Source organism: Armigeres subalbatus, chromosome 2, assembly GCF_024139115.2.
Source record: "Armigeres subalbatus isolate Guangzhou_Male chromosome 2, GZ_Asu_2, whole genome shotgun sequence".
NCBI lineage: Eukaryota > Metazoa > Arthropoda > Insecta > Diptera > Culicidae > Armigeres > Armigeres subalbatus.
In genome coordinates this window covers 221658032-221679666 of record NC_085140.1, presented here as the reverse complement: position 1 = coordinate 221679666, position 21635 = coordinate 221658032, and the positions used below count along the sequence as shown (strand labels likewise).

The following is a 21635-nucleotide window of genomic DNA, read 5'->3' as shown; positions in this document are numbered from 1 at the left end:
ACCCTCCACAGTAATTGTCCCTTACCGCGTTATGCTGGGCTCTGGCGTGGTGGACCTCTTTTCCCGAGCAACTCGTGGGACCAAAATGGAAAACCAAGTCAATTCTTCAATTAGTGGTAGTAGTGTAGGCGACAAACCCCCTTCGCAAGAGGTGGGTTGTTCAGGTCTCCGCCTAGGAGGCCAGAGGCAATAGTCGGCTCAGTGCGCAGCGCCAGCGTGGGTCACTCAACCTTCCTCTCGGCTATAAAAACGCCGGAAGGGTTATTGACGGCCCATGGCTTGTAGAGGCAATGAACCGCAAACGCGATGGGCTTTCGGCCTTCGAGGTGGCGACGGAACAGCTGAACGCCATCATCGACTTTGCGTCATCGAAGCATAATATCAGCAAGGACCTCAAGAGGAGCTTGCAGAAACTTCGAAAGTCGATGCTGGACGCCAAGCTGGAGAGGGCGGTCGGGACGGCCAGGTGTAAACCCGTGAAATCGGTGGAGTCGAGGTCTGCAAACTGAGGCCCAAGGATTCGCGGACTCAAAAACGAGTCGAGTCGACCGAAGGCGTGCCAGCTAAGACAGTGGTGCCAAAGTCTACCCAGACTGAGGCTCAAGTATTTGCAGGTACGTCGGATGTGACTTCTCCAACGGAGCAGACACAAAACAGAGACAGTCTCAGGGGATGAGCTCCTGGGGGCCGCTCCAAAACATGGAGGTTACTACCCCGAACAAGGTGAGTGGGCTGGGAAAGCTGAACCCCGGTCAGGTACCTCCAAAACCGGAGGAAGGACCTGGAAAGGTCCGTCCACTCAGAGCAAGACGGTGGTAAGGGGTTACGGCAGGCTGAAAGTTCTCAGCCGCACCAGACCAGGGAATGACGCCTCCTGGACCCTGGTCAAGAACAAGAGGAAACCGAAGACGTCAAGGGCCGAAAAGAAGAGCCCCAGGCGAATGAGGGGTAGCAAGAGATCAGGGAAGGCGCCAATCGCTCCAGGGGCGATGCCCTAGTCATCACGGCGGACGAGGCTAAGTACTCGGATGTTTTGAAGGCGATGAGGTGACGTCAAGCTCAGTGAACTCGGCGCCGACGTACGTCAATAAGACGTACCCGGATGGGCGAGATGATACTCGAGCTGAAGCGGGCGTCTCTCGCAAAGGGCGCCGCCTACAAGAAGTTGGCGGAGGAGGTCCTAGGCGAGACGGTCAAGGTGAGGCACTCGACGGAGGTGAATCTAAAGGGTTAAAGACCCTCGTCACTGAAGTCGAAGAGCTCGTCACGGCACTGCGGCGACAGTGTGAAGTGGAGACGCCACCGCAGCCGTTCGGCTACGGAAAGGTCCGGCAGGGACGCAGGTAGCGTTGGTTCGGCTATCTGCAGCGGACGCCTCAAGGTAGATGAGTTAGGGAGCGTCAAGGTGGGATGGTCGGTATGCCCTGTGCGAATATACGAGCAACCTGAAGTTTGCTTCAAATTGCCTGGAACCGGGGCACAAGCAATGGGACTGCAAAGGCCCTGACAGAAGCAATCTCTGCCGACGCTGCGGATTGGAGGGGTTATAAGGCACAATGCTGCACGAACCCTCCCAATTGTTTGATTTGTTCCAGCAAAGCTGTGAACAGCAAGCACCCATGGGGCTCGATGTGCCCGGCGTTTAAGCGTGCTGCAAAATCAAAGTGCAGGTAAAGCAGCTGGCTTGCTCGGCTTCGTCCGAGTGTTTGGTGTGCGCGCAGGTTTAGAGGAAACGGCGGAACACGTGTTGTTCGTGTGCTCACGTTTTTGCGCAATGCGTGACCACATGCTGCACATGTGGTCTGGACACTACCCCGGACAACCTGGTTCGGAGGATGTGTAAAGACGAAGTTGGCTGGAACGCCGTTTTATCGGCTATCGCCCAAAATCGTCTCGGAGCTACAGAAGGTGGCGCGTGGACTCAAGGATGGCTAGTTCAGGCGCAAATAAGAGGTGGTCCAAGGGATCGGAGTCGGCTTCATGGGTCATACCGGTGGTCATGCTCTGTGGTCGAACTCGATCCTTTTATCGAACAAGTGGCCGCGCGAAGAACAACATGGTATCGTCGCTTTCGCGGCGTCGGTCAACCGGGCGGGGTCTCCGAGCCCGAGGGCGGAAAGGGGTCCTCGTCAAGGCTGGGGCAGGCGTAGGCCTCGCGTCGGCAAGTCCCTCTGTGTGCTGGCGAATAGGCCCTATCGCAGAAAGGTCAATTTGGGTGCACGCGGCATCATCATTCTTGATACCAGTCGTGCAGAGGGAAGCAGGCGCGAAGTCGACCCTGCCCACCTTCCGAGGACATAGGGCGTGGTAAGGCCACCTGGAAAGCCGGCAATGCGCTGGCACGATACCATGGTGTTCTTCTAAAAGCGAGTCACGATGTTCGATGCTGCAAGGACGCAGCTAACCTCGAGGGTGCGTCATGCACTGGCCCCCCTTTGAAGCATTACTTTCTGGTTGTACCGAAGGGACGATGGGCTTGGCGGCAATGGAAACGGTTTAGCTGGTCGGGGATGCAGCCCTGCCTCCCTCATTGGAGGTGGCCCCTAACCCAGCACTTCCTGGTCAACCCAGGATGTCTGTTGAGCAGATTCCCCCTCCATTGTTTAGGAAGAAAAAAAAAAAAAAAAAGACCGTTCCGATAATCAAAAATACACTATGTTTATTAAATATAACCATTTTTTAAAGTTTACCGCTTTATATAGTATTCTGTTTTCATATAATATTCTGTTTACTTTTAATAGCATTGTAATTTCCAGAAAATTTTGGAAATTATTATTATTTACTAGATCACCGGCAGACAGTTTTTCACGGTTTACTCAATTTTACTCGTGATTTTCGTTTGAATAAATATCATATAAACCCGTCGGAAATTATAACGAATGTATTAGCTGAAGGAATGTAGAAATCCATCTAGCCGTTTTTGAGTTACCCGGATACGAACGCAAACCATTTCATTTTTATTAATATAGATTTATTTATTCAGTCTAAGGCCGGAGTGGACTGTACAGTAGGGTAATCAACTATCACAGATAACAGATACTGTCATTCTTGACAACTGTTATTAGTTTGCTATTACATGATTGGGACACGATGAAGTTTGTGATATGCATTAGTATGCAAATCTAACTTATTTTCTAAAGTTAACTTTTTGCGGTTATCATCTTATTTAGGCATAATTGATGGAAATAATGAGTTTAACATTTTTTCAAATTGAAAATTGGTCAGATCGGACTATGGGATTCAAATTTTATGACCAAAATGGTCTTGCTTTGTAGTCGAGAAAGACACTATAACGGCTAAGGAGCATTAATCAGACTGTGAGGTATATCAATAAAACGTAAATCAATGATAAATTGAAACCCATTTACTTCAAGTGCTATTTTAGACTTTGTCTTAGGTGATTTTTTCCAATATCCTCCCTAATGGGGCGTGGGAGGCAAAATGGTGGATTCAAATGACATTATGTCGAATGACACGTAACATTTTGGAGAGATTTCACTCTCTAGCCTCAGATGTTATATTTAGAGTAATGTACCTTTGGACAAAAATATAGCACTACTCAAGTGTTATGCGTGCATCTAAAATTTTGAAGTAAATTTGGCTTCCGAAGATAGTTATGAACAAATTAGTCAAATGACATGCAGATGACATTTTACAAGCCTGGTCCTCTTCCCCTACATAAAAGTCTTATCCGTTCGGCTCGGTTCATGGCTGCACATCGGCAACCACGCAGTCTACGGATCCGCAAATCGTTCTCCACCTGATCGATCTACCTTGCTCGCTGTGCACCTCGCCTCTTGTGCCCGTCGGATCGCTCTCGAGAACCATTTTCACCGGGTTGTGGGCCGACATTCTGGCTACGTGCCCGGCCCACCGCAGTCGTCCGATTTTCACTGTGTAAACGATGGATGGTTCCCCTAACAGCTGTTGCAACTCGTGGTTCATTCGCCTTCTCTATGTACCATCTTCCATCTGCACTCCGCCATACACGGAAGTTTTTGGATACCCATTAAATGAGACTAATTCACTCATTTTTTTAAATTGTACTGAGATATAATGAAATGGATATTTTTATCACAAACAAAAATAGTATTTTCCCCTATCCAGTAGTACCTTTTCCGACAGGTTAGATCAGGTAAATTATACGCATTACAAATATTTGATGGCTGCTATCACCATTTTTCTATTTTAAGTTTCTGATCTGCACCACTTTAGTAAAATCTAGCTCATTGCTTTCGCCTTAAAAAATTCCTACGGTGCGGAGACGAGCCAGCCTCGGGCTGAAAGTCTCCTTAATAAAGACAATACAAAAAAAATCCAAAGGTGCCGTGTCAAAATGCAATATAAATTGCGTACATTTAAACCAGGCCTGCCCAACGCTTTCTAGCCACGGGCTAATTTTGAGAATTATCACCTTCTGATGGGCCAAAAAATTTAATGCACATTATTTTGTTTTTTCAAAATAATCAATGTTTTTTCTCCAGAATGGTCAACAATACTTAAGATAAAAACTGAACACGATTTTATTGTATCTTTTTTTACAATTTCGATCGATAATATTGGTATTACAGCTCGTGCTTGAATGATATATCGGCCTTTTTTTATGGCCCACTACTTATACCACACCAAGAAACTCGCACAGAGAGCTTCCTGGTAATGGACGCATCTAATAGTTTATACAAACAAAGAAGACTCACAAAAAATACGAATCAACATCTTTGCAAAGAGTGCTGTAATAACCATTATACAATTCGAACGGGTTGCATAATGTTCATTATAGAGTGTTATAATGAAATATCAACAGAGAAATACCAAGGACATGATCACAATTTGCTCAATCAGCCTAACTGACTAACTAACTAACTGACTTTGCTCGAGTGAAAAGAGTTTGTTGCTTCGATAATCCGTTGCTTCAAGAATAATTTGCATAAATACGGCAATTTTAAATTGAATGAGCGCATTAGCGGTGAAACTTTTTAAACTTTTGTTTCTTCCTGTTTCGGGGTAAACAACATATTACGTATAATACTGCATGGGACTCGTAATGACGGACTCCACGCAAAATGACTCGTAAATAACGAATTTTTAACATGGTGTCTTCTATTGAAATTTGGCACATATTTTCGGTACAGCAGACTGACCATTTTCCACTAATTAAAAAAATCGATCCTCGAGTAATTAATAAAAAGATCGTATGTGTTTTCAAGCAAACTAATTTAAAAAAAAATTGCAACTCGGAAACCGTTCATTGTAGGTGAAAGGGTTTGAAGGAGAAAATATACAACAGAAATTTTTTTTTTCACTGGCAGGTGTTGTTCTATTATTGTCAGGGGGGTTTTATATAACTAATTATGCTCAAATTTGGCCTAAACATTCTTTGCATAACATATAATACTGTGGCCAAATTTCATAAAATTCAGTCACCAAACATCCCCTTGACAATAATAGAACGAAACTTGCCAAATCCGTCATTTCCCCTATCTCAAGATCCCATATTAAGTTTTTCACCAAATTTTTACCACAAAAACTTAACTTTAAAAAAAACATTTGAACTACATCAGATCGATAAAGAAATAAAAAAAAAAAAAGTGAAGCCATTTTTGAAACAGACTATTTCTAAGAAAACACTTGTATTTGACGCCAAATTATGATTCCTGGTTCAATTTTGTATGTTTTTTTCCTAAGCATAACCATTTTTGAGATATTTCACATTTAATTTGAAAAAAATGCTTTAATTTCGCCCTTTTCAAAACTTATTCGCGATTCTCTATCACCAACACTAGGTTTTCCGATTAGTACATGAAATTGCCAAAATTTATACATCAACATCATAATAATTAGATGAGCTGTTTCAGAGTTATGATTGAATGAATTGTTGTTATTAAATCTTGAAAAGTAGATATTGAAATATTGATTATCAATTTTTATTTGTTCATGATGTATACATGATTTTTGTGGCGCATGCCTAAATTACAAACATGTTAGAGGTAAAGACACTGGCCCTACCTGAGTGGCTGACAGATGCAGTTGTGTACAGAAAAAAGAAGAAGAGGAGTATGTATAGTTATAGTAGATCTGTTCACCATTTTCAAAAGTATTTCAGATTCAAAGTGCCACCCCTCTATTTCAATGAGGATCCTAAATGGAGTATACTATAGGCTTTAACAGAAACGATCATTTCTAACAGAACTTTAACAGAAACGATACTAATAACATGGCTTAGAACATTGCAAGGTGTTGTAAACCGTTTCCTAGTACACGATGCTCAAAAAATCTCCGTAAAGTAAATCTAAAAAAAAGTAATTGATGAATTAAAATCAATAGAATGTAATATTCTTTTGGACAAGTTTTTGTTTATATGTGATTCGTGTAGACTGTTGAAACAAGTGGAAGTAAATGTTTTTTTTTTATTAATTTGCTCGAAAACAGATACGACCTTTTTATAAATGACTCAAGGGTCGATTTTCTTATTAGTGGAAAATTGTCTATCTCCTACACCGAAAACATGTGACAAGTTTCGATCAAATCAACTACCATCATTTTGGTCGATGTGTCATTCTGCGTAGAATCCGTCCAATGTCTTTTCATTGTTTATCATTCTTTATTCCTTTTACAGTCCCTTCCCGACTTAGGCAACACGACCGGATTTTTATGTTGCCAAAATATAAAATATAAAGCCAAATATAAAGTTTCATTTTTTTCGTGTCCGTGATTAAAATTATATACTTACAACATGAACTAAAGGGGTTGTAAAGTGTCTTTGAATGATGCACGAGCATAATAAGAGGCGTTCTTGCGATATTATCAATGATTGTAATGAATCGAAATGAATCAATCTCGAGAATAGTAATCAAAGGATAATGTAAACAATTGACCAGTTTCGTCATAAAATTTAAAATAATGTACAATATTGAAAATTATTAATGGCGTCAGCCATGTCCTTACAACAATTATTGATGATCAAAAAACTTGGTTGAAATCTATTTCGACTTCTCATATAAATTCAATCAATAGTCAATCTATCATAATTCAATATATAAATCAAAGAGCGACCCGGCAAGTACAAGCAGGCGAAATGTGTTACGATCAAAACTAATTTAAAAGTTTGAAAACAATTTGCAAAATCTAGATGAAGTACCGCCGAGAACCGAGCAGGACTTTTCCGGACAGCAAAACAGAGGTCATGATATCAAAAATGATGTTGAACAAAAGTTTCACCGAAATAAAGCACATATTTTGAAAATTTTATCTTACAACGCAGACGCTGTTAGCTGTGATTGCGAATTATACGTTCTGCACTGCTGTAATACAAACAAAATTGGCTCTACATAAGTTGTTGATGTTACCAGTCACTTTATACTACAGTGAAGCATGGACATTGTTGGAGGCATACTTTCTCGTGCTCGGTACCGTTAAGAGTAGAGTCATGTGTACAATACTCAGCGACTTAACAGAAAATAATGAATGCAAGGCATGAGCCATTTTATTGTTTTGGAAAAAGGTAACGGAAATCTTCATTCAGGCACCTGAGTAAAGTGTAACCAAGGTAGTGTGACTGTAGGGTTAACTACACCCGACTTTTTCAAATCAACACTCCGGCCTTCAATCAAGCGATATTTCAGAGGGCGACTATTGATCCATGAGCACAACGTGTACCTGTCTTGCCTTGCACTGTAAGTGACTGTGTGGTAAAGCGTTTCCCGCGGTATATCAGAACTCTGACCTGATACTCGACAGCAGTCAACATACTGACAGTCCAGTGCTTGATGCAGATCGACACTCATCAAGTCTCTATGCACTACTTGTGGACAATGAAAATCAGCTACCGTGGGGCATTGAAATCCGTACACTTAAGCACCTTAGTATATGAAAAAGTCATTAGAAAATAGGAATCAAATGTAAATAAAACGGTTTTCATTGACATAGGAGCATGAAGGCTTCTACTTTTGAAGTGTTTCACATTTGCTCATTAAAAACTACGAAAAACATAGTAAAATAATGAATAAAATCAACTACTCCTTCGAAATCCGTCCACATACACTTCATTAAAACGTCGACAACAAATATCAAACGGGTTATTTTGTCCAAAAATGGTGCGGTGTGCTGGAAGGCGTAAGGAATCTGTATGGCGGGTTGATCTCGCTGGAACGTTGATGTTGATGTTGACATTACTCAGCAGCATCAGACAGTCAATGTTGTGAGACAGGATATCAAACACGAACAACCGTTGAAGAAGGATTCTCCTGCTAGCCAGAGATGACAGATGAATTAATCCACAGCGATGCTCATATTGTGGAAGGCGGACGGGGTCATTCCACGGGAGTCGACGAAGCGCAAATCGAATGAAATTTCGTTGAATTCGTTTGATCCGATTACTCTGCACTACATGATATGGCGTATTCCAGTGCACTGCGGACCAGGGCACAGTAGGGAGATTTCAAGCAGTATATATCTTCAAACTCCTGCGCGTTTCGTTTTATAAATCCAAGCATTGCATACGCCTTGGCGGTTGTTGTGGTTATGTGCAAATTGAAGTTGAGCCTAGAATCTAGCTGGACCCCAAGGTCGTTGACGGTGCTGACTCTTGTGATACTGGCGGCAGACATATTATAATCGAAGACAGACGGACTTTTCGATCTACTGAACGATATTACATTTCATTTTTTGACGTTGATTTCCATTCCGTTTAGCTTGCACCAGTTTACCAATGCGTCGACGTCAGCTTGGAGAGCACAGCATTCTACCAATGATGACACAACTCGAAAGAAATCCAAGTCATCAGCGAACATCGCTTTCAGGGATTTAATTGTGGTGCAAAGATCATTCACAAAAAGCACAAATATGAGTGGACCTAGGTGACTTCCTTGTGGAACACCGGAAGATATAGCAAAAGAGTCCGAGCAGGTTCCGTTAATGCGCACATACGCTTTACACTCAGTTAGGTAGGAAATTATCCAACGAGTCAGCCAGGTGGGTAGGCCCATTCTGTCCAATTTATCAACAGTCAATAAATGCGGCACTCGATCAAACGCTTTGGTGAAGTCGATACGATCTCATGGAAACTTCACAGGAGGCACTCCACTACTGACACTTCGCCATCACAAATAGAACACTCGTGACCCTTAATGTTCTGTAACAGTAGGAAATCCCATTGCTTACACTCTACTATCGAAGCAGACAATCCAATACGTGGGGGGCATTATTATTAATATCGTCACCTCTCCAGCACATCCCCGTTGACGCAGGTACTTCCTCCGATGTAGGTGTGAGGGTGTGATTTATAGCAAGCCTTCAAACATGCTGGAATCCGATAGCTGATAAAACACCTTTCAAATCACCACCGCGATTGTGACATCAGAAGACTGCGCAGACGAATTTGCGCAGTATTTAAACACTGATATTCTTTGAAACAAAATTGTTGTGTAGTATATATAGGACCTTAAAGTCTAAAATACGCTTATAAACCCTAATGACATCCATTTTTAGTGTAGCTTAGGATGATTTTATATTATTCAAAACATTTTAGCTCTAAAAAGTCATAAAAATAATATTTTTGAGATTGTTGCCAAAATCGGGAAGAACATGTTGCCAAAAACGGGTTTTGCCAAAATCGAGGGGAGACAAAAAACGGTGCTGTCAACATCGGGATGGGATTGTATTCCAACCTTTTATTTCTTGGGGTCACTCGCAATCCAGCCATTTCAAAAAATGTATTTTTTTCAAATTCAAATAATTGGTACTGCCACGCAAACGGTGTTTTTAAAACATGCGTTCTGTAGGGTGGATGGCCATCTAATTAGATTTATCATGACACCAGCATAAACAGCAGGGGTGTCAATATGATTTTCAAATTGAAGATATATGTATTGGAACATAGTAGAAGCTAATAATTCGAATAACAGATTTTAAAAAATTAGAATCTTTAATAAAAAATAATTAACAGGTTCTTAGCGGGCCGGTACGTACTATCTGTATTAACCCACTAGCTTGGAAATGAGCACAGCAAATGTGCATTTCACATAGATTTAGGACTGAAAAAAATATAAAAATGTTTGTAACGCTACATAAATTGATGCAACTTTGAAAAATGAAGTTCAAAAATACCGCGGCCCGCGAAACGCGAACTTCTGGTCACTTTAAGGCACATGTGGGTAGTCTGGAGGCAACTCAAACACTTATATAATATAAAACACTTTTCTGATGCTTAGGAGCATGTGATCATTTAATCCAGGCAGTTAAATTGATAGCGATTCGAGCTTCCCTGGCCCAATTGACATCAGTCATCTTTAGCATAGTCACCATGCTTCTAATCGAGCAGTAAGGAATGTTTGAAGTATGCATTGTTTCAAGAGATAATGAAAACCCCGATATCCACATAATTATACATAATAACAAACAAATATATCAATACTTTCTTCTCATCCATAGGGGACCATAAGCCACCATCCGCATCTGTTTCGTCATCAAAGCATACCACTGAGTCTGATAAGCGAATACCCGAAGTAAAGTCTGATGTGGTAGCTGGATCGAAAGCAGATTTAAAGCCGCGATCAAACGACACAAGAAAAGGAAGCAAAAATAAAAATTTTATCGTTGGTTTATTGCGAAAACCATCTGAACCGGAACCCACTGCTAAGAAAAAGAATACCAAAAATAAGAAACGGGGTTCGCGGTTTTTCAGTCGAAGAAGACATTCGCTTTCTGATGTATGGCAAGCCACACTTAAATCTACAACTGCCATGAGTCAAGCAGCAGCTCCAATCAACGGACAAAATGTAGCTGGCATCGGGTTGGATCCCGGTACCGGTCCACCCAAAGGACCCGGTGAAACCGGAATCGGAAATACAACAATACCCGTTGCCCCCAAGAAACCAGTGCGACGAGCGGGAGTGAAGCCGCAACCTGATCGGCCAGTTAGAGCATTGTTCTGTTTGACCCTCAAGAACCCACTCCGAAAACTGTGTATCGATATAGTGGAATGGAAGTAAGTACATGTTCTGATGGAATCAATTTTGACATAGGGCTACGTCTTTGTTTTCGATACCGATATGGGTGTACATTTCAGAAATTTGGAAAAATGAGACCGTCACGAAAAAATGATAGGTTTTGGAGGCTAGCAAGTGGATTATTTCTATAGATTTTTATGATTTTGTAATCAATGGATTGCAAATTTATCTAAGATTCAAAATCACCATTGATATCTAATAATTTTCATTATCTATCATTTGTTTTCTTCATCTGACTTGAGGTCTTAATGAACTTTGATGGGGGGATAAGCCGGCTTGAGATGGCTAGCTGTAGCCTTCCGCAAACAGGCATAAAAGCCCCATTTCTAATTTACATAAATATACATGGATAAAATTCCTAAATCGTTCTAAAATATACATATTACACAATTAAAACAATTATAAATATTGTTTTGTTCACAATATAACCTCCAAAACCATAAATAATAGATAATTCAATATCAAATTTTCAAAACGACTTATCTGCTTTTGACAAAGATTCGAACGTCGATTTGACGAATCTGATAGCACTCCCACGTCAACTAACACCATCAATACGTAGCTGAAGGCTTCTGCTATCTTTTTTCACTTATAGGGCAAAAATTGAAAATGAAAAAAATACACATTTAAATCTTTTACCGTTTGGTGTTGAACTTAATTTATAAATAAAAAAAACGTTAATAAAGGGATTGTTTTCCACCGTTTCGCCGTACGTATACTTAGTATACGCGAAAGGCAAAAATTCGAAATCGACTGGAAATAGTAAAAATCTGTGTAGGATATTTGTTCCTATCTTCTTCTTCTTCAAAGACTCTACATTCTAACTGGAACTTGGCCTGCATTTCAACTTAGTATTCTACAACCATTTAGGACACTTTTTCCTATACCACCTAACTTTCCTTTGATATAGGGATTTTTTTTCGTGGGATTAACTGAATGTTCAATTAATTCTGACGGCCACGACCTACTAAAAATAAAACCGCATAAAAAGCAACCCCAATTTATAACAATACAATCTATTTAATTTTTTTATATTCTTATTTTATTTTCAGACCATTCGAATACTTGATCTTGTTAACAATTTTCGCAAATTGTGTTGCCTTAGCTGTTTATACTCCTTTTCCAAATAGTGATTCAAATACCACAAATGCTGCGTTGGAGAAGATTGAATATATTTTTTTAGTAATTTTTACAGCCGAATGTGTGATGAAATTAATCGCATACGGGTTCATTATGCATCCAGGGTCATATCTGAGAAATGGATGGAATATTCTCGATTTCACGATAGTCGTCATTGGGTAGTATACAGCTGGACAGTAAACTTTATTATTATAAACATGACTAATCTGATTTCAGAATGATTTCTACTGCATTATCCAACTTGATGAAAGAGGGATTTGATGTTAAGGCTCTTCGAGCCTTTCGAGTACTGAGACCTTTGCGGTTGGTGTCGGGAGTACCAAGTAAGTGTTTGACCATTGGATTGTTGACAACTTATTGAAAGCATCTGTTATTTTTACTTATAGGTTTACAAGTCGTACTTAATTCAATTCTTCGTGCCATGGTGCCTTTATTACACATAGCTCTTTTGGTTTTGTTCGTAATTATCATCTATGCCATCATAGGACTAGAACTGTTCTCCGGGAAACTCCACAAGACATGTTTCAACAACGTTACAGGTAATGTAGACATGCTATAATCTGTATCAAAGACTATGAAAGATTTTTCCTGCTATTTCAGGTGATGTTATGGAGGATCCCCATCCATGTGGTGATGATGGATTTCAGTGTTCCAGTATATCAGACGAAATGGTGTGTCGTTATTACTGGGTTGGTCCTAATTTTGGCATAACCAATTTTGACAATTTCGGACTGTCTATGTTAACTGTATTCCAATGTGTAACGTTAGAAGGCTGGACTGATATGCTGTATTACGTAAGTATTCTTAATTCGTTGTTTTTTCTTGGTTCAATTTCTAAACATACTACTAGCTGACTCACCGAACTTCTTCTCGCCCAAAATTATTTAATAGTTGGCACAAGCATTTTTTTTCGTATACACGTTTGCTCTGCGATTCGATTTCATTTCACCCTTTAGGAACCACTTTCTCGAGAGAACTATAATGTATTCTAAAAGGGCAAATGCAATAACAGAACAAATGCCAAACCATCCTTTTCTTTTCCACATGCCAAATTTGATTCCAAATTTGACCATCCAGAAGAGGGAGGGTTTTCAAATCATCATAAGAACCCTCCCGGTTCCCAAAAACCCCAGCATTCAAATTTTCATTTGTTCAGTACGAATATATAAGGGTCAGATAGATAGCAATCATGTTTATGTATATATAAAAGTTTTAGGGATTTGATAGTACTCCCCATCTTCAAACATCCAAGACTGGATCGAGTATCGTACTTGCCATCTCTGGATTGGCAATCCTACGTCTTTTACACTAAAATTAGTTTTTTTTTACCAAATTTTACGGATCAGACCTTTATTTGTTAATTAATAATTTCTATAAAAACAAAAGTAATATGAAAATGATTTTCGTACCGACTGCTGTGGAGAATTCGGTGATCACAGAAATCTCATCTTAACAACATCTTCTTTAATCAACTATAATTCCGAATAATGTTTTACTGCTGAACTTTTAAACAGAATAGGCATACTTGAAACCAAAAATGAGGCTACTGTTCTACATAATTCTTCTTCTCATAGCTTCAATATTAAGGTCAGCCTATGGAAAACGGAAACAATAAATGCCAATAAAGCTCACTATTTTATTTTAAATTTAATATTGCAGAATGATTTGATGAAACTAATGCTTCTAATGTTTTTTCGAGATTAGTTGAATCCGTCATGCAAGGGGGGATGAAACAGTACCCTTAGTTGATAAATTAACTTTTCTGCTATTACTGATGCTTGCAAATATTGAAAAAAAAAAATTAATTGCATTTCGATATGAAATCTGTCTTTAACTAAGATAAAGTAAATAACTTTTCGTAACATCACATGCATTTTCATGGTCTCAAGACATTATCGGGTCATCTTTATTGTACATAGGATCCAATGTCGATAATCATAATACAATCCACCCAATATTTATTTTGAAATGTTGGTATTCTTTAACTTCCCGGTTAACCTGGTTTTTTACAGCTTTTCAAATACCACCTGAATGTTCTTTGATTTTCTGTGATTTTTTTCATGGGGTTAACTCATAGTTTCATTAACGTTAAAGGTCTTAAACGACCACCCTGTAAAAAAAGAACTGGGTGTATTGAATCGATATCGATATTAGTAAAAGGCAATTGATAAACAAGACCTTGGAACACCCCTAATAACCACATAGCAAGTTTTTCGATGATATACTATAAATAAACCAATAAAAATCCACACATTTTTATTGGTAAAAATCTAAAAAAAATACAAATAAATTTTATGTGTGCGTTAATAACCACCCGCTATAGGAAAATCCACATAAAGGTAATTAGTTAATAACGGTTATGTGTGTTTCCACATATATGCTATGCGAATTCACATCCCTAGTAACATTTTGGTTTTATGCTGGTTTTATTAAGGTCACGAAGGGCAAATTATGGTTTTGAAGATCGTTATAAAGCTAAAAATGTTACTTGGGATAGCCGTTATGTGGGAAATGCTTTAGTCAAAATTTATGTGTGCTACACATAATGGATATGATTGGATTTTTGTCAGTGTAGAGAATAGCTGTTTGTGGGTCCCACAAATACACGTTTTTTACAATTTATTTATTTGAAAATAAAGTAGCTCAACGATTTGATTAGTGGTACGGCCGGGTAACAGATTAACGGGATTAATACGGCAGCCGATAATGTTTTGGCCTTCTACATTTTACGTTTATTGTTCCTTAATAATGCTTTAAATGTAACTATGGAAAAACTGTGGTTCGACAAATGTATTGCAACATTATCTCTTTTTTAAATTACAGATTCAAGACGCTATGGGCAGCACATGGCAATGGGTCTACTTTATATCGATGGTTATATTGGGAGCATTTTTCGTTATGAATCTCATTCTTGGTGTCTTGAGTGGTGAGTTTTCAAAGGAGAGAACTAAAGCGAAAAATCGGGGAGATTTTCAAAAACTGCGTGAGAAACAACAGATTGAAGAAGATTTAAGAGGATATCTGGATTGGATTACTCAGGCGGAAGATATAGATCCGGAAAATGAAGCCAATGTCATACAAGAAGGAAAAACGATGGCAATGAACGAAATAGATTCTTCTGACCATTTGGGGGAGGAAGGTGAAATACAGCAGGAATCTTGGCTCGCTAGAAAGCGTAAGAACATTGATCGCGTAAATCGCCGGTTGCGGAGAGCATGCAGGAAAGCGGTCAAATCGCAGGCATTCTATTGGCTTATTATAGTATTAGTGTTTTTAAATACTGGAGTACTAGCAACAGAGCACTATCAACAGCCACCATGGTTAGATGATTTTCAAGGTAAATAATAAAGTTAATTTCTGATATATCTAGAGTGTTATAGTCCGAGAGCTAATCAAAATATTTAATTTCAGAATATACAAACATGTTTTTCGTTGCACTGTTTACCATGGAAATGTTACTCAAAATGTACAGTCTGGGATTTCAAGGATACTTTGTGTCACTTTTCAATCGGTTTGACTGTTTCGTCGTCATAGGAAGTATTGGAGAGATGGTTTTGACCAGCACACAAATTATGCCACCGTTGGGAGTGTCTGTCCTCCGCTGTGTTCGTCTTTTACGAGTTTTCAAGGTTACGAAGTAAGTTCAAAATTTTCATATGAAAGATATAAACATCTATGGTAATATACTTATTACTTACAATGATTTTTCTTTTGCAGATATTGGCAATCTTTGTCGAACCTGGTGGCGTCGCTTTTGAATTCGATTCAGTCAATTGCGTCACTATTGTTGTTGCTTTTCCTTTTCATTGTAATTTTTGCCCTATTGGGAATGCAAGTTTTTGGTGGGAAGTTTAATTTTAATAGTGAGATGGAGAAACCTCGATCAAATTTCGATACCTTCGTACAGAGTCTGTTGACAGTGTTCCAGGTACGTAACATTCGTTTTATCACTTATTTTGAAAAAATAAATCACAACCCTATGTATATTTCAGATTCTAACTGGTGAAGATTGGAATGCAGTAATGTACGATGGAATTCAAGCGTATGGAGGTGTGGCGTCGATCGGCATTTTAGCTAGCATTTATTTCATAATCCTTTTTATTTGCGGTAACTGTATCCTTTTTAATTAGCTGTAAAGTATCACGCGTAGTTCAAGTTCAGCTAAATTTGATATGTTTCCTTAACTAACTTCACTAGATATCTTGTTAAATGTTTTCTTGGCTATCGCTGTCGACAATCTAGCCGATGCAGACTCTTTAACAACGGTCGAGAAAGAAGAAGGGGAAGGCGAAGAAGGCGAGGGTGAAGAAAAACCCGGATCGCATGAAGCAACTCCAATGGGCATAACGGACGACGGATTTATGGAACACGACAAAAACAATTTGGATTCGGAAAATGAAATGAATATGTAAGTAAAAATCATTCATAAGAAGGATCCCCCTGGGAGCAAAGATCTCCTATTATTGGGAACTTCCCAAAAAAGATACTTAAACAATCAGTGTTGGTAGAATCATACTCAAATCACGAAGCTTTATGTAAGTACTTGTGATTTGAGTTTCTCGGACATAATCGCATCGCTTCGCTCACTCGCCGAACAATGATTTCACTCTAAAAAGCGTCAAAACGCAAACGAGTTAATTTTTTTTAGGGGAAGGGGGGGCAATATGCCCTAGCTAAGCAAACACTGCTTTATTGTCTCATTTGTAACGCTATTTATGGGTATTTTTACATTATGCAACAGAAGAAGATAACTAGTTGATGCCATTAAAAAATCTCAATCATATTGATAATATTCACATTTCAAAAAAGTGGTGATATTCTGTTGCCGGAAAACTCATGAGGCAAAACGCCTTTTAGCTGGCAGCTCTTAGGGAACAAAGCACCATGCGTCGGCGAATCAGCATTCTGGTCTGGGTAGTGCGTGGAGACGCAAGTACATTGTAGGTCAGTTTCACTAGGGCGCTTTGCCTCGCCAAAATGTTAGATGTTTCTTCAAAATGTGGAAATTTTCGGTTTTTCCGACCTTCCCATACACTATTTTGAAACTTTCTTCGCCTAACCTACATAATTTTAGATCTAGTTTTGTTACGGCCATCTTAATGACGGTAAATATGAGGGAAACCTCAAAAGGCGTTTTGCCTCGGGGGGCGTTTTGGGGCCTCCTCCCCTACATATGTTTTTGTACATATGTTTTAAGCGAAAAAGTTAATTCGATGCATTCAACAATGAAGAACATGTAAAAATCATGCAACACTGCATACAATACATCTTTTCAGGAGATTTTTCTATTTTAGAAGATTTTGAATCTCCTCATTCTCATGGATCAATGTGAGGTAGCACTACCCGAGCATATTCTGACATCATTTGATTTCAAATTTTGGTTACCGTGATTGATTACTTTAGTTTCATTTATTACTTTATTACTTTTAGTTTCAGTTTGCTGTTGATTTCTAAATTGTATAAACTGATTACTTTTTTCGTTATCAAAAACCAACATCGAAAACAGTTTTCAATAAGATTTTTCTGCTGTAGATCAAGATTTTTTTATGTACAGGTTATCAGACTTCGTCAGTGGATGGGAATAACCAGCGCGGGGGGGGGGTGGTTGGAACATACATTTTCTGTGCAAAACGTAAACAAACGAGCATAAATTCCATACAAAAATCCAAGATGGCTGAGTTGGGTATATTGACATTTTGTTATACATAGATTTTGTTATTAGCGGTTAATAAAACGATCAAAAGGATATTAACCTATGTAATCAAAATCAGCGATTCCTCAACATCAAAACAAGTTATCGATTTGATCTCAAGCTTTGATAAACAATGTGACTCACTATGATTCTCATAACTGAATCATAATAAACTCGTCTATGACTAATTTGTTTCTCGGAACATATCCGAACACACGGACTGTCATTTGTTCAGTTTTCTGAAGTCGTTTAAGAATTAATTCACAAATTGTTTGCAAGTAGAGAGTCGATTCAAAAGTGTAAGATTGCTGGCAGCCAAAGTACCGGTACTATAAGTGCCAAATCAATGTTGGCGATGAAACCAAACATGCACTAAACATGATGCATAAATTATGGCCAATTTATATTGCTTGTTGAAGCATAATTTGGCAAATTTACTTATGCTTCTACTACATAGAGGAACTATTTCGTTTTTCATCTCACTGAACATATATCCATCTCATCATGAGAACAAATGAAATTATTTTACATTGCTTGGTTTTTAATGGGATGAATATAGTAGCTATGAGATGACGCCCAGCATCGGAACATTCTTATTAAATATAAATATTTTATTAACGGAATTATGCTGTAATGCGTATTCAAACAAAAAATATTTTTGGGATTGAATTTACAGCCTTCTGGTACAACTTTGTTTTGCGAGAAAAGCGAAACTACAAGAGCTATATAAAATTTCCGAGAAACCCTTCATTTATCAAATTATTAACTATTTTTACTTTGGCTTCTCTTTCAGATCCGAGGATTATGAGCACAATGGTTCCGAAACAAAAATGACCTTACCAGACGATGATGAAGGCTACGAAGATCAAGATCAAGGTAAACCAGGTAATGATTTTTATTCATATGTGTTTTACAATGTACTATATCACTTTAGGTGAGAATTACGAAGAACATGTTACGGCACGTCCTCGGCGCTTATCGGAAGTTAGTGTTAAAAAGACCAAAAAACCTATCCCACGTTCTGACGCACTGCTTGTATTCTCCGCAACTAACAGGTACATTAGAGCGGAGCATCTAAGATAGATTTAGTTCATTTGAACTGAAAGAACTATCTTGGGATGCTCCGTACGTTCAGATTTTCAAAGTTGGTTTTATTTTTCGTTACAGATTATCAAGATCAAGAATATAGTCTTGCTAGACCTCGCCGTATGTCTGATTTGAACGTAGCCAATAAAATCATACCAATTCCTCCAGGGTCGTCGTTCTTTATAATGTCTCAAACAAACAGGTTAAAAAGTCAAAGCGTATAATTTCGTATACCGTCAAAAAAACTTTAGAATGTAGCATATTTCTAACAAAAAGTTCAGCTACATCTGATCATGTCCCTGTATATCTAAATATCGATCGTGCATGATTAATATAATGTTGATGGCATAAGAATCATATGATTTAGTTCCCTGCTTTGCGGATTCAGTTTGAAGGCAGGCGCAGTGTTGAACCCCAAGCTTATCTCCAATTCAATACAACATTGTTTTACCATGTCCCAATATTCGTCCGCCTCTGTGAAAAATACTAATTATTACTAACGAATATAACCTGACAATATTTGTGTGTTACATGCGATATTTTGTTAGGTCTCCGATTGAAGCAAAATAAACTAGCGATTGACAATAAAACCAGAGAACGAAATGATATTTCAAGAATATTGTTTAAAAGCAGACATTCTATTCAGAATCTTTAAACAGAGAACTTGAATAGTAGGAAAAATAACAATATGCTGTTATTGCCCGAAATGGAAACGATTAGAAGCTTCTACATTTAACCTAGTACAAAACATATTTTACAACTTCCTTGTGTCAATAAACTATAATAAGTAAACATTCACAATATTTTTTTTTTCGTTTTTTTATCATGGTTGAGAGCTACAGTTACGTGAGATTTTTTAATTATTGAAGGATCATTACAACATTATTATTGGAGCGAAAACCAATAAAAGTAACATCATTTGGATTAATTCCACAGTATGTCAACGTGCTCTCTAAGCAACCGGTGGCTGGGTTCGATTCCCGGTTCGATCTAAGAATTTTTCGGGCTCGAAATTTTCTTGACTTCCCTCGACATAATAGTATATTTGTGTTAGCTTCATGATATACATACGAATGCAAAAATGGTAACTTTGCTTAGTGGCCTCGCAGTGATTAACTGTGTAAGTGCTTCATAAAGTCACATGGGAATGGACGCTAAAATGCTAAAATGTAATGCCAACAAAGAAACTGGATATCGTTATTATAAGTTTCACCTGCGTAGGTCAAACACAGAAGACCTCCATACAAATAGTTTCAACATGCCAAAATAAAATTACCTATGTTAGAAAATTCATTACAAAAAATCACATTTTCGCCGAATCGATTATGAGCCCTTTCCTGTAATTCCTATGTTGCAGGAACCTGATTTAAATTAGAGGCGTCATGGTTTTTTGAACCACGGTTTTCAGCCAATCCAATGGTTTCAAAAAACCATTCTGGGTCCCCCGAGCAACTGTGCGAAATTTAGGGACGATCGGTTTTCTCGCTTTCACATCCTGAACATTCAGTAGATTTAGACCGATCGGTTAGCTTCATCAAAAGCTGAAGTTAGTATGAAGTGGTAAATAAAAGGAACGTATATTTTTGACATTTCTACTACTAGAGGTTTGATTCTATCGTAAACCAAGTGGTGCATTACGTTAAAGTATAAACTCAAAGGATGGCGAAAAAACTTTGCTGAAAGTACGTTACTGAACGTCCACGAAAAAGTTATAACACTTCGAAGTTATGTCCATAGCAAACACATGCAAAATCATTTATTCTGCCAGCTGAACCACGTGGAGCAATACTTAATCTGAGTGTTATTTCAAAATTATTGGTTTTTAGGACTTGAGGGCTAATGGGAGATATTCAGATGGTTTGATAAAAATTTCGACTAGACAGGAAAATGGGTTTTGCCCTATGATGAGCGAGCTACCGGACACTAGGTTGTCCGGTAGTGCCAATAACATTGATTTCTTGCATATGCTTCTAGCAATCAATGTAATAACATCTTTTTGTAGAGCGCGCACTGGCTTCCAGCTGCGTACCTTCTTTCACTATTCGGCACCTCTGTCTTGTATTGGGTCACGCTTATTTTGATGATGAGATAAATTGAAGCCGCTAAGGCGCAAAATGTTGAAAAGTACGTTTCCATATTAATCATGTCAAATTAAAATCATGATGCGGCATGCGAGGTCGCACCTAAATCGAGCCTGTATCGATAACTGCCATGTTGATTGGGGTCCCAAAAACGATTCAGAAAACCTTGTTCTCACTTGATCGGACGAATTTTGCGATTTTCCATACAACCGCGCCCCACTCTAATGGTTATCCTCAGCAACAAACGTTTATTTCTTACCGAAAATACCCCGATGGCTACTTTGAGAAGATATTATTTTAAAATAGACTCACAACTCCATTGGCGTGTACACAATAACTTTCGGTTACCGAACAAGAGAAAATATTGCTGAGTTTTTGAACAGCTGACTAAAGTTGGTAATTAGTTTTATTACTGAAAGCTCGATAATTTAATGAATTGGTAATGCTCCTGAATTGTCAAAAAGAATCGATTAAGATTGTTATTACCGTGCTATATTCGGTAATTTTTTTTTGTTTATTTTTGTTTGCCCAGTTTCCTGGTGAAAAATATTTTCAGAATTATGATCCATAAATGTTGTCCCAGGCACTTATCATTTTTGTCACTAAAATTTGTTAAATTAGTTTTAAGTT

The 21635-nt window shown here is 38.5% G+C and overlaps 3 protein-coding genes across 5 annotated transcripts in view; 1 reads left to right on the top strand and 2 right to left on the bottom strand.

Annotated features, from left to right (window-relative positions):
- LOC134211708 (plexin-B) overlaps nt 1–21635 on the bottom strand; it is a 177741-nt gene that overhangs the window by 44975 nt on the left and 111131 nt on the right. The window lies entirely within an intron of this gene.
- LOC134211710 (mitochondrial glutamate carrier 1-like) overlaps nt 1–21635 on the bottom strand; it is a 153129-nt gene that overhangs the window by 65286 nt on the left and 66208 nt on the right. The gene's annotated exons all lie outside the window — the stretch shown is intronic.
- LOC134211707 (muscle calcium channel subunit alpha-1) overlaps nt 1–21635 on the top strand; it is a 67703-nt gene that overhangs the window by 1781 nt on the left and 44287 nt on the right. Inside the window, exons 2-13 of the mRNA XM_062688854.1 lie at nt 10429–10984; nt 12059–12304; nt 12363–12469; nt 12533–12685; nt 12747–12940; nt 14970–15483; nt 15558–15783; nt 15864–16074; nt 16139–16259; nt 16344–16554; nt 18632–18714; nt 19006–19126. Of these exons, the coding sequence (XP_062544838.1) occupies nt 10429–10984; nt 12059–12304; nt 12363–12469; nt 12533–12685; nt 12747–12940; nt 14970–15483; nt 15558–15783; nt 15864–16074; nt 16139–16259; nt 16344–16554; nt 18632–18714; nt 19006–19126 (2743 nt within the window). The remainder of the gene's footprint in view (nt 1–10428; nt 10985–12058; nt 12305–12362; nt 12470–12532; nt 12686–12746; nt 12941–14969; nt 15484–15557; nt 15784–15863; nt 16075–16138; nt 16260–16343; nt 16555–18631; nt 18715–19005; nt 19127–21635) is intronic.